Source organism: Rhinoraja longicauda, chromosome 4 (assembly GCF_053455715.1).
Source record: "Rhinoraja longicauda isolate Sanriku21f chromosome 4, sRhiLon1.1, whole genome shotgun sequence".
In the NCBI taxonomy this organism is placed as follows: domain Eukaryota; kingdom Metazoa; phylum Chordata; class Chondrichthyes; order Rajiformes; family Arhynchobatidae; genus Rhinoraja; species Rhinoraja longicauda.
This window is the reverse complement of record NC_135956.1, coordinates 45,080,120-45,094,171: the sequence shown is the minus strand read 5'-3', so window position 1 is coordinate 45,094,171 and position 14,052 is coordinate 45,080,120. Positions and strand designations below refer to the sequence as shown.

General features: G+C 40.8%; 1 protein-coding gene across 4 annotated transcripts in view; it reads right to left on the bottom strand.

Moving 5' to 3' along the window:
* ano10a (anoctamin 10a) overlaps positions 1 to 14,052 on the bottom strand; it is a 47,870-nt gene that overhangs the window by 28,827 nt on the left and 4,991 nt on the right. For 3 of the 4 annotated variants that reach the window (XM_078397646.1, XM_078397647.1, XM_078397648.1), the window contains exons 3-6: positions 10,006 to 10,188; positions 9,353 to 9,487; positions 7,629 to 7,748; positions 4,217 to 4,786 (exon numbers count right to left, since the gene is read on the bottom strand). In XM_078397646.1, coding sequence (XP_078253772.1) covers positions 4,217 to 4,786; positions 7,629 to 7,748; positions 9,353 to 9,487; positions 10,006 to 10,188 — 1,008 coding nt within the window. The remainder of the gene's footprint in view (positions 1 to 4,216; positions 4,787 to 7,628; positions 7,749 to 9,352; positions 9,488 to 10,005; positions 10,189 to 14,052) is intronic. The other variant, XM_078397649.1, reaches the window with a different exon arrangement.

Genomic DNA, 14,052 nt, shown 5'->3' with positions numbered 1-14,052 from the left:
CTGTGCTGGGGTTGAAACTCGACGTGACTCTCCTCCAATCCCTTTATCTTAGCCGTTCCCACATCTTTCTATTTATTTAATGTGTCAGCCTTCATCTGGTTTCCTTCTGAAATCAGCATAGTTATTTATCTCAACTGCAGCTTGTCCCCACATTCTAATTCATTTCCATGCACAGTAATACGTCAGCTATGTATCATGTCTTATTCCATTGATTACTTACGTATTCAAGATCAGGTTTAATTGGTTTATGTATTGCTATCCAGGGCTCACCTAGTTGCTTTTTTACCTCAAAGCTGAAAGATTATGGGTTCAAGTTCCTTGAGCACAAACATTGAGTCTGATATTACCAGTGCAGCACTGAAGAGGTGCTGCACTGTTGTAGGTGGTGTCGTTCATATGAGATATTAAACCTTGAGCCTTGTCTTTACTCTCAAGTGAACTAAAATTATTACCCAATATCACTCACATACAGTAATGCCTGGTAATTTCTCAAACAGTTATCATGAAATCCTTCTCTGCAAAAAGAATTACTGAAATTAAATCAATGACTGTTTTAATGGCTGCAAAATGCTCTGTGCTATCCTGAGATCAAGAAAAGCAATGTAGAAATACAACTTTGCCCAACCTAGATGTTAGTCAGTCAGTTAATATTGGATCTGCACAATTATTGCTCAAAAGGTTCATGAAACAATTCCAAAGGTAACAAACTATAGAACCAAACAAACAGAACAATGCATGCTACGCCCAGTTTGAACAGAAGGTTGGTGGTGGAATGCCACCCATCCCACCAGTCTCAGGTACGAGATTTACATGGCAGATGCAAGACTGACTTTCCCGAAGGTGAATCAGCAGAAAGCAACTACTCCGGATGGAGTCCCTGGCCTTTGCACATCAGCTGGCAGAGGTATTCAGATATCTTTAATCTCTCACTACTCTATTCCAAGGTCCCAACCTGCTTCAAAAAGACCACTGCCATCCTAGTGCCAAAGAAAAGTTAGGTAGCATGCCTTAATAACGACTGTCAGTGGCTCTGACATCCATCATCATAAAGTGCTTCTAGAGACTGGTGACGGTGCACATTAATTCCAGCCTCCCAGCTAGCCTTGATCGACCGTAGTTTGCTTTCCATTGTAACAGTCTACAGCAGAGACCATCTCCCAGGCCCTTAACTCATCTCTGGAACACCTAGACAACAAGTGTTCCAACATTGAACTCTGGAGATATGTTTGGATGGGATTATGGAGCTTAAGGCAGTCCTATAGTTGATAAATCAAACTCTGGGACCTAGGAATCAGTCGTCGTCGTCCCCCACCTCCACCACTGTATCCTTGACTTTCTGACCACAGACCTCAGTGAGGAGAGGCGTCAACACCGCCTCCACAATAACTCTCAACACTGGTACCTCGCAAGGATGCATTGTCAGTCTCCTACTATACCCTCTTCATTCACGACTGTACGGCCAAATTCAGCTTTAATTCCATTTACAAGTTTGCAGATGACGCCATTGTGGTGGGCCAAATCAAAGCCAATGATGAGATGGAGTACAGGAAGGAAATAGAGAACTGAATGAAATAGTGTCAGGGCAATAACCTCTCCCTCAAAGTCAACAAGACAAAGTTATTGACTTCAGGAAGCATGGAGCACATGTCCCAATCAGCATCAATGGTGCAGAAAGGGAAATGGTGGAAAGCTTCAAGTTCCTTGTCATTAATATTATTATCATGATCTCTCGTGAACCAACCAAATTGATGCAATAGCCAAAAAAAGCACCCCAACACCTTTACTTCCCTATGACACTAAGCAAATTTGGCATGTCTCAAGAGACTCTTACAAACTTCTACAGATACACCACAGAAACCTTACTGTCAGGTTGCATACAGGTTAGTTTGAGAACAGCTCTGCCAAAATGCAAGAAAATGCATAGATTTGCAGATGTAGCCCTATCCATCACTCAGACCAGACTTCTCTCTATTGATTCCATCTACACTTCATGCTGCCTCTGAAAACCAGTCAGCATAATCAAAGACATCCCACCGCAGTCATTGCTCCTTCCCTCTGCTCCTATCTGGAGGATAGAAGCCTGAAAGCGAGCACACCCCAAAACCATAGTCTGTACTCTGTATCTTCCCCTTTGCTCTATCTATTGTACTGGAATTTGAACTGATTGTATCTATGTATGGTGTATCTGATCTGTTTGGATAGCAAACAAAACAAAGCTTTGTTTATTTTGTACCTCAGTGCATGTGACAATAAACCCAAATCTAACCTAGAACAGAAATTCTTTAAAATGCAGATGGTGTATCGGATTTTCCAATTTTCTACATTGATTCTTCAGACGATATAAAAATATTTCCTATGTTTATGTCTTGTATCATCAATTTGTTACAAAAAATTCAACTATTTTATTCAATCGCAGCATATTTAAACATTTGAAGATATTATTTTTACTACCAATTGTTAAAATCCTTTAAGAAATTCTAATGAAGATGCAAGAGTGTTTCAGGAATGACTCTTGGTTCTGAAGGTTGCAATATTTCCTATTTCATGGCCACCCTCCAGCAGAAATGGCATCAGCAATTCACATCAGGAAATGAAAGTTCTATTATAAAAAACAGGAAGTGCTGGAAATATTTAGCAAGGCAACTGGCATCTGCAGAGAGGAAAATGGTTCATTTTTAAGATCAATTTTCATCAGAAACTTCTAAAAGGGACATTGCATTTTGACATCTTTCTTAACTGGAGGATGGTCCAAAAGGTTGACAGGCAACAATGCAAATAAACTGGGAAAGCTGTCTGAATGCAGCAAGTTTGTTTTAAAGTGATATCAATGCCATCAGTTTAGAACAATCTGTAAAAATCTTTAATTAGTGCAGTGCTATGAGATCTATTCACAAATGAAGACAGTGCTTTGGTTTAACATCCACAAACCAGCACCTGGCAGACTTTATGTTTATTAGTATAGCATCAAATGATTAATGGATGACACCTGGAGGATACATTTAATAAACTCTTGCCTGTCCAAACTATATTTAATCACTTTCATTTTTCTAGATTATCGAGCTGCACTAATAGTCTGTGCAGTCTCATCATCACCTCAATCCACTTAGAGTAATTTAATTCGTTTCTGATAATCTATCTGCTCGAGCCAATTGAAGAGGGTGCAATAATACATCTTAGCTCTCATCAGATAATATTAGCTCTCATCAGATCATATCACAAGACCTTTAACTTAGTAAAATACCAAAGCATTTCATAGAAATCAAACTTGTCTGAAAATGATGTTGTGAAATATTACAAACGAGTCAAAACCACATGCTACCCATCAATACCCTGTACTGGTACACTGTACTATTACTCTATCCAGTCTCGAAATGTCCCCTCATCTGAACGCTCCTTCCACTATTTTGATCAAAGTGTTATCTATATTCCCAGTTTTTGTCAGTACACTAGCACAGATCCATTGGAATGATTTGCCTCCTCCAGCATTTGGTGCGATTCAGTTTAATCTCTAGCAATGGTTTACTTACTCATAAATGTTTACATATTCTGCAACTTGTACGTAGCAAGCTGACTGGCTGAGTCTCTGATTGCTGAGGCAGTAAATCACTTATTTCATAAGTTCATAAGTGATAGGAGTAGAATTAGGCCATTCAGGCCATCAAGTCTGCTCAGCCATTCAATAGTGGTTGATCTATCTCTCCCTCCTCATCCTATTCTGCTGCCTTCTCCCCATAACCCATTTCTCCAATGTTTTTTAAATGCTTTTTCCACCCCAATCCAAACCTGCAAAGGACAGGTGGGCAAGCTATGATTGGTAGCACGGGAGATAAATGTGAACTTCCTTCCCAAGATCATGCTGCCTCCACATTAGCAATCAGAGTAACATATGGCAATGGACACCATTTGGTATCCTGGTACTTGTACCAACTTTCTCAAAGAAACAGCCAAATAGTCCAACTGCCACAGGTCTGTAATGTTTTTCCCTGCAGATATTAATGACTTTCACTTTTGAAAAAGTGCTTTGGTTTGGCAACCCTTTTCAGTAGTGTGGAACAGATCATAAACTGTTAGGCTTTGCTGTTGCTGTGTTTTGTCTGTCAACCACCTTAGGAATTACCGACTCCTTCAAATAACATGAAAGCTTTCAGTGAAAATTTTAATACGTGCAAGAACTGAGGGTGAAGTGTGTTGGTCATCGATGCAGATGTGTACTTACCCCAAGAGGTTAACCGTTCAGCAGCACACTTGTAGATGCGATTCATAACTTCAATGACTACTGCGTAAAATATACTGGGGCAAAATATCAAGATGGAGCTAAAAAATGATTGGACCTCATTATTATAGAATAAAGCTAGGTCCTCCATCCAAAAGTAGATCATCATAACAAAAATGCTGATGTAAATGCTCATACAGACAAAGGGCACGGAAATAAGATAGATGCGCAACAGCCTCTTGTAACTTGGGTAGGTAGGCTCCTTTCTCCCGGTCGCTGGGTTTAGTCCCAATTGTCCATGAAAACCAGGCCGAGGTTCTTCAAACTTTCTCTTCATCAACAGCGTCCCCCAGCTGTAGGAAAGTTTAGCACACCAACGTTTCCACACTTCCAGGACAATGGTCGACCACAGAAGGTTGAAAGTGGCAAATACTATATACTTATCATAATCTTCCCAAGCAAAGATATAGTAAGGCACTCCAATTAGGGCCATTGGAAACAAAGCAATGGTGAAATACTCCAAAAATGCAAAATAGAGTGCAATATTCTGTCCAAAATATTTATTGATGTCATCTACAAGAAAAAAAGAAAAACGAACAGAGTTATTGCGCCTTGATCTGCTAATTGTTTCTGGTTTTATTTCAGATTGCTAGCAGCTCCATTTTTATTTAAATTGCAGGAAAGAACATAACAGCATGAGGTACCACCAGGAATTCAGGAAAAGATAAATGATTTACCTTGACAATGTCAAATCTCACTCTTACTGCACAGTATTCTAAATTGTCAAATGTCCTTACAGGAATTGAATTATTTGTCTAATTCCTGTTGACTATTTTGGGGCTATAGTACAATCCCAATTAGGTGATCAGCCCTTTTTTATTTCTCAGCTCCACCCACATAGCCTCACTGAACAATCCTTCCATAATGTCATCTCGGACTACTACCATGATGTACTCCTTAATCAACAAAACAACTCTAACCCACCCCCCTCTTTTACCTGCACCTCCATCTTGCCTGTAGCACCTGTACCCTGAAACATTGAACCTCCAGTCCTGCCTCTCCCTTGGCCAGATTTAGCCAGGTCACATTTAACTATCCACATCCTGAATTCATCTTCCTTGCCTGTCAAGCCTCTGGTATTGAAATAAATGCAATTTATTCCAACTGTCTTTCCTTCCTGCTTGCCTTGCTCCTCCCCATCCTATTGACTTCTGCACCAACTATTTGCCTCCTATCTGCCTCACTATTGCATTGGATCCAATCCCCCTGTCAATCTAGTTTAAACTCTCACAAGGTGCACCAGCAAACCTGCCCAGCAGTTCAGATGCAACCCATCCTTCTTGTACAGTCACATACGCCCCAGAAGAGATCCCACTGGTCCAAAAATTTGAAACCCAGCCCACTGCAGCAACTCCTGAGAAACACCTTCGCTCTCATTGATTATCTGTCAATGAATGAGCTCCAAACATTCTCCCGGATGCAGTTGCACTCCCTCTAAACTTTCACACTAAAACAATCCCAGTTAATCCAGGGGACACGGAAACATCCTACCACCATAACCCTATTATTCTTATACCACTCCCTGATCCGTACAAATACCTGCTTCTTTATTTCCAGCTGACTAGTAGAGGTGCAGAATCCACCCCCCCCCCCCCCCCCCCCCCACCTCCAGCAAGAGATCACTTTCTTTTTGTATCCCAACTCTACCTGTATGACCTAATTTGAATGATCTTCTCAAATATCCTCCCTTATAACTGTGGTAACTGACACTTAATCAACAGAGCAATACTACCTCTTCTTTGACATTTACCTTGCCATGCCTGAAGATTCTATATCCTGGAAACTTAAGTGGTCATTCCGACTTTTCTTTCAACAATATCACCCGCTGATCAACCCTCACAATTCATCCACCTTATAAGTGAGATTCCTTGCACAAAAATAGATGCAATTTAGTCTTCCATTCCTCCCAAGTGCCTCGTAATATCTACATACTCTGCCTTACAGACTCAGTTTTTATTTCTATATTTAACAGTTCATAAACTCACTTTCAATCTGCAGACAAGGAATTTATGCTACTAGTGCTCCATATTCTGAGAAAGAAAAAAAAATGGTGAGAGAGTTACATGCTGGCAAAAAAAACCTAGATGGAATGACGGAGAGGCCACAAATAGACAAAAATCACTCAGCAACTCTAACCAGATAATCTGGGGAAAGAAAAGACAGTGATCTTGATTATAGAGAGCAGGAAGGAATGAAGACAAAGGATTGCCTCTTGGTGACATTTGTGAAGGGGGACAGAGCTGTTAACTGTTTTGTAGCAGTCGGTGCAGAGGAATAGCCAGTCAATGAGGAACTGACAATTACGTCATTAAAAGCTCTCAGCAAATCATTCATCCTCTTAATTTCATTGGCTACCTTGGCATTCAACTCCTTTAGCCAAGGAGATTAGCTCCTCATTGTGGCCCTAGCTCTATGTACTAGTTTTTTAGTATGGAACAATTCCTGATCAACGAGACCACAAATCAAAGTTGCAGTCCAACATATTAAGTACTGACAACATGGTGTCAGTCAACAAGTTATAGTCAAGACATGCAGCAGGACTAACAGCAAACATTTCATTTTATAAAATAGTCTTCACAAATGCATTGCTTGTGTTCTGTGTTCTGGAATAAATAACAGAGAAATTTGTGAAATGCATTAAAGAGATCCAAATTAGGCCCAGGACAATCGTTCTAGATACAAGGAAGGGGAGAATCTGATTTACATTGAGATTGATCTGGAATGCATGGTTTGATTAGTAATTTTCATAAGGGAAAAGAGGAAATATTTGGAGGAAAACATTTGCAGGCTTTGGGAAAAGGAAAATTCATGCTAAATGGAGAACACTTTAAAAGAGCCAGCAAAAACACAATGTGCAAATGGTGACCTCGTGGGCTAGAAAATTCCAGCCAAAGTTAAATAGAGGTCACAACCAAATTATTGTAGATTTTGTGATAAACTGATTTCTGAAGAAACATGTCACAAATTGAGTACAAAGGATGCATCAATGCAGCAGCTACTAAGATGCATAGAACCATTCAGTACTTGAGATCTGATGAAGCATCAATTCTAATTGCTCATAGCACTGTAATCTCAAGAACATTTCATCTTTATTCTGGCTGTAAATTGTGATCTCATTCGATACAGCCAATTAAATATCAGGAAAACGAATGCCAGTTAGCAGATCACAGTAGTTCCTGGCCAGAAGCTGAGCGCAGCAAATCAGCTGTTACAACATACTGTAAAAAGGTGACTGTCTGACCCAAGGAACAAATACTCAGTCAGATGCATCTGGCTGCATCAATGATGGCATCAGGCCGATTATTTCTGACAGACGCAAACAGGGATTTACCATTTACCAAATTTATGGACTTACTGAGTGGCTGCAAGGCAACATGAAAGCGCTTATACCAGGTGGTGCTGAGCTTTTCCAATTCTGTTTTATTATGTAGTGGATAGATCTGAAGGAGAAGCCCACTGGTTTGTAAACGACGAACTGGATGAAAACAAAAATTACTCTTAATGCATAATTAATTTCTTTGCAAATTTTCACTAAGAAACTCAAAATGATGCAATACATAAAATTCAGAAAAAAGTCCATTCCTCTGGTGCCATTCTAAATTTTAGGATACCATGAAGCATTTTACAGCTATCATGCTTTAAGCGTATTCATTTTGTGATGTAGGAAGTGTACTTTTGCAGCAAGTTTGTGCAACAAAAGCTTTATGAACACGATGAAGATTAGTTAGTTAACTTTTTTTAAAGATAATATTGCTGAACTAGTGAAAATATGGACCAGGACATCTAGAACAGTTGTGCTTCTCTTCAAAACAACCTCACGATAACTTTTACAACCACTACCAGAGACCCGGCAGAGCTTCGATTTAACATCCTAAACTTTTGAAATTGCAGTACTATCAGACCTATGCGTCAAGCTGGACTTTTGTATGAAGCATCCGGAATAGGATTTGATTGTTGTGACCCGAGTCATGGCTGACACCAATTTTGCACAGACCAAGGAGTTGATTGTTGACTTTAGAAGAGGAAGGCCACAGATCCACAAACCTATACTCATCAACGGGTCAGTGGTGGACAGAATCAACAACTTCGAGTTCCTGGGCATGCATATCTCCGAAGATCTGTCCTGGACCCAGCACATCGATCATAAAGAAAGCCTATCAAAGGCTCTACTTCCTTAGAAGATTCAGTATTTTGATGTATTTTCTCATGTATGGTAGAGAGAATAGTGACAGGTTGCATAATAGCCTGTTTCAGCAATTTGAACGGCCAGGAACGAAGGAGATTAAAAAAAATCAGTAGATGTTGCCTGGTTCATCACTGGTACTGACCTCCCCACCATCAAAGGGACGTAAACAGAAAAAGCACACTGCTTCATCAAGGACCCTCATCACCCTGACCATGTTCTCATTTCATTCCTGTCATTAAGAAGAATGTAAAGGAGTCTGAAAACTGTGACCTTCAGGTTCAGGAATGCCTTCTTCCCAACAGCCATCAGCTTATTAAACATTACAAATACCAACTAAACCTCAAACTATGAAGTGTCTTGGTTGCCCTAAGGACTTTGGGCTTTTGGCACTATATTGCTTTTTGATTTATTTAACTTTTTTTGTTTGCCTCTATTATCCATTTAGTACTGTGTTTACAAACCTATTGTGTTGCGGCAAACAAGAATTTCCTTATTCTGTTTCGGTACATTTGACAATTAAACACTCTCGAATTTATCAAGAGTCCAGCAGGAAACTGCAAAGTAGTTTTTTATTAAAAAACACAAAACAGGAGGCAGAGTTGTATGTTTGAAATTCATTTGGGGTGCCATCAAGCTGCTCTCCAGCACACTATGTTATCTGTAAATACCTCGGAAGCTTTCACTCATTGGCAATCCCTCAGAACACTCCAAAACAAAGGTGATTACACAAACCCAAATTTTCTATTCAATGGATCAGAGATTAAATACAATGGTTGAAAATTACACATGTGAACATGGATACCTAATCCATGTTGCATTATTTATCTCCCCCTTCCCCATTTTCTTATTCCCGAGTGAGCAACTGATAAAAATCCTAAATCAAAGTAACTTACTGATTGATTTCCCAGGATACAGCTTTGCTTGTGGGTGACCAGGAACCATAGTTTCATTTATTGCCCTCAGATTTTCTAATTCACGTTTGATAATGTATTGACGTTCTGCCATTGTTAGAAAATCATAGCTGTCATCTGTAAAAAAAACAATTTGGATTTATACATTGTCTTTGCCATGGTTCAATTTCACTAATTGGTTCAAAAAAACAAACAAAATGTAATACTGAGCCAACTATGCTAGGATAAGGAACTGAATAATCAAAGAGGCAATTATTTTAAAAAGCAACATTCGCAGGAGTAAGAGGAAATATTGTGATTTATGTAGGAAATTTCAGGAGGGTCTGGTCCTGTCTGTTCTGTTGTCTGCTCTCTTGGTGGACTGTTGATATCGTGGAGGGTTCTAATGGCTGCAGAAGATAACAGAAATAGCAAAAAGTGACACCGTAAAGAAACTTGAAATCAAAAACAAGAATTTTTAAAACAGCAGTATTGTCATACATGATGGAATACCTCAATTGCCAATTAAGGTATTTCCACGGGAATTCAGTTACGCGAGGGTAACAACACTGGCTAAATTATTTTCTACAGATATAACCTTCCATAATATTTGAAATTATTTGCAACTTATTATATTGTTTTAATGATAAACTGACCTGAAAAGTATTTGTAGTCTTCTTTGTTCTGGTAAGTAAAGGCTCTCATAGTCCCATCCTGACACTCTTTAACTAAACCCAGGGCTTCCGTTCCCACCAATAACCTTCTCCAAGATGCTCCAATAAGATAGACTTGAGAGTTTCCAGCTTGGTCATCCGCAGGTTTAATTTTCAAATGGGCTCCTTTGAAATAAAAGGTATAATCCTTTAACATGCAGGGTCTTAATGAAAATGTAGATGATGAAGAACGGAAAAGTTTGAAGATCTGGAGGTTTAGACTCAAATCCCAAAGGATTTAAGCATATGTCGAGAAATGTTAACTCAAGAAATAAAGGTCCGAGGTACCAATGTGCACCATGGAGCACAGGGCTGTAGACGAATAGGTCTTGAAGGTTAGTGAGGACTGCAGCTTCGAAACAGCTGAAGTTTCGAGCACAGATGGCTTCAGTAATACATCGGCAGAGACATGCGGCTCTTGCCACAATGGCAATTGGAAGAATAAAAAGTCAACTCACAGGGAGTGGCGAGAAAGCGCCCAAATTGGGGAACACCTTTCGCAATATCAACCAAACAAAACAGTGCAGAACAGTGTTAACAGGGCAGGTGGCAAATGTACAGCAGAAGATGAGGAATGGGCGGAAGCATGTGTAACCTTTCGGGATGTCAGAGATTTTGCTGGGGAGTCTGAAGGGGCCAAAAACTTCTTAAAGGGAAGATGGGCGTGGGTTTGGAGGAACACCAACTGAACCATCCTGTGGATCCCCTCATTCACTCCAGCAGCGAGGCAGTCAGGCGTTGCAACAACACTGGCCTTGCTCACCCACTGTCAGAACATCCACCCCCTTGTAATGAAGGAGCAAGGACTCTCTGAGGAATGGCACGGCATTACAGGGTACAGCAACACACGGTCTTAATGTAGATGGTCAATCAGCTGATTATAATAGCTGCAATCTATTAAAGTATTTGGTTTGATCAAAGTCCAAGTGCAAGCAGAGACTTGCAATCCCCGGGAATTGAGAGTTTTAAGGTCATGAGTGATCAGAGCAGAATTAGGCCATTCAGCCCATCAAGTCTACTCCACCTTCATAATCATAATTGTAATTTATTAGCCAAGTATGTTTTGTAACATACGAGGAATTTGGTTTGCCGTACAGTCATACTAAAAAAGCAACAAGACACACAACTACATAAAAATTTGACATAAACATCCACCACAGCGCCTCCTCCCGATTCCTCACTGTGATGGAAGGCAATAAAGTCTTATCTTCTTTCCTCCTTTCCTCATGCGGTCGGGGAGGGGGGTCGAACCATCCGCAGTTGGGACGATTGAAGCTCCCGCAGCCGGTAATCGAAGCTCCCACGTCGGGGTGATCGAAGCTCCTGCGGTTGGAGCTCCCGAAGTCGGTCGCTAACCAGGGACCGTGACCTCCACGATGTTAAATTCAATCACAGCTGTTCCACCTCTCCCTCCTAACCCCATTCTCCTGCCTTCTCCCCATAGCCCCTGACACCTGTACGAATCTAGAATTTATCTATCTCTGCCTTAAAAATACACATACTGCTTTCTGTGGCAAAGAATTCCAGATTCACCACTCTGACTAAATAAATTCCTCCTCATCTCCTTCCTAAAGGAACATCCTTTAATTCTAAGGCTATGACCTTTAGTTCTAGACTCTCCCACCAGTGGAAACATCCTCTTCACATTCATTCTACCCAAGCCTTTCACTATTCCATGTTTCAATGAGGTCCCCCTTCATCCTTCTAACCTTCCGTATGTACATAGAAACACAGAAAATAGGTGCAGGAGGAAGCCATTTGGCCCTTTGAGCCAGCACCACCATTCATTGTGATCATGGCTGATCATCCGCAATCAGCAACCAGTGCCTGCCTTCTCCCCGTATCCCTCGATTCCACTAGCCCCAAGAGCACTATTTAACTCTTTTAAATTCATCCATTGAATTAGCCTCCACTGCCTTCTGTGGCAGAGGATTCCACAAATTTGCAACCCTCTGGGTGAAAAAGTTTCTTCTCACCTCAGTTTTAAATGGTCTCCTCTTTATTCTTAGACTGCGGCCCCTGATTCTGGACTCCCCCAACATTGGGAACATTTTTCCTGCATCTAGCTTGTCCAGTCCTTTTATAATTTTATACGTCTAAAATCCCCTACCATCCTTCTAAACTCCAGTGAATACAAGCCCAGTCTTCCTCATATTACAGTCCCTCCATCCCAGGGATTAACCTCGTGAACCTACTATGCACTGCCTCATTAGCAAGAACGTCCTTCCTCAAATTAGACCAAAACTGCACACAATATTCCAGATGTGGTCTCACCAGGGCCCATACAACTGCAGAAGGATCTCTTTGCTCCTATACTCAAATCCTCTCATTATGAAGGCCAACATGCCATTTGTTTTCTTCAGTGCCTGCTGTACCTGCATGATTACTTTCAGTGACTGGTGTACAAGGACACCAAGGTCTTGTTGCACTTCCCCTTTACCTAATCTGACACCATTGAGATAATAACCTGCTTCCTTGTTTTTGCTGCCAAAATGGATAACCTCACATTTTTCTACATTATACTGTATCTGCCATGCATCTGCCCACTCACTCAACCTGTTCAAGTCACCCTGCAACATCCTAACATCCTCTTCGCAATTCAAACTGCCATCCAGCTTTGTGTCATCTGCAAATTTGCTAGTGTTACTTCCAATTCCATCATCCAAATCAATAATATATATTGTAAATAGTTGCAGCCCCAGCATCGAGCCTTGCGGCACTCCACTCGCCACTGCCTACCATTCTGAAAAGGACCCGTTTATTCCTACTCTTTGCTTCCTGTCTGCCAACCAATTCTCTATTCATGCCAATAGCCTGCCCCCAATGCTCTAATTTTGCTCACCAACCTCCTTTGTGGGACCTCATCAAAGGCTTTCTGAATGTCTAGATACACTACATCCACTGGCTCTCCTTCATCCATTTTACTTGTCACATCCTCAAAAAATTCCAGAAGATTAGTCAAGCAGAATTTCCCCCTCATAAATCCATGCTGACTTGGACCAATGTCAGGTTAACTGGTCTATAATTCCCCGTTTTCTCTCTCGCTCATTTCTTGAAAAGTGGGATAACATTAGCTACCCTCCAATCCACAGGAACTGATCCTGAATCTATTGAACATTGGAAAATGATCACCAATGCGTCCAAGATTTCTAGAGCCACCTCCTTGAGTATCCTGGGATGCAGACCATTTGGACCTGGGGATTTATCAGCCTTCAGTCCCATCAGTTCTCCCTATACTATTTCTCGCCTAATGCAAATTTCTATCTGTTCCTTTTTCTCCCTCGATCCTCTAGTACATCTGGGAGATTGTTTGTCTTCCTTAGTGAAGACAGATCCGAAGTACATGTTCAATTCTTCTGCCATTTCCTTGTACCCAGAATCATTTCACCCGTTTCTGCCTTCAAGGGACCCACATTTGTCTTTACTAAGCCTTTTCTCTTAACATACCTAAAGAAGCTTTTAATATCCTTCTTTATATTCTTAGTCAGCTTCGCTTTGTACCTCGTCTTTTCAGCCTGTATTGCCCTTTTTGCCACCTTCTGTTGTCCTTTGAAAGATGCCCAATCCTCATGTTCCCACTACTCTTTGCTATGTTATACTTCTTTTTTTTTAGTTTTATTCCATCTCTAACTTCCCTTGTCAGCCACGGTTGCCTCTTATTCTCCTTAGAATCTTTCTTCCTCTTTGGAATGAAATGATCCTGCATCTTCTGGATTATGCCCAGAAATTCCTGCCAATGCTGTTCCACTGTCATTCCTGCTAGGATCCTTTTCCACTCGACCTTGGCCAGCTCCTCTCTCAAGCCTTCAGAGTCCCCTTTGTTCAACTGCAACACTGACATTCCTGGTTTAACCTTCTCCATCTCAAATTGAAGATTAAAACTAATCATATTGTGGTCACTACCTCCAAGCGGTTTCTTTACCTTGAGTTCCCTTATTAAATCTGGTTCATTGGACAACACTAAATCCAGAATTGGCTTCTCTCTGGTAG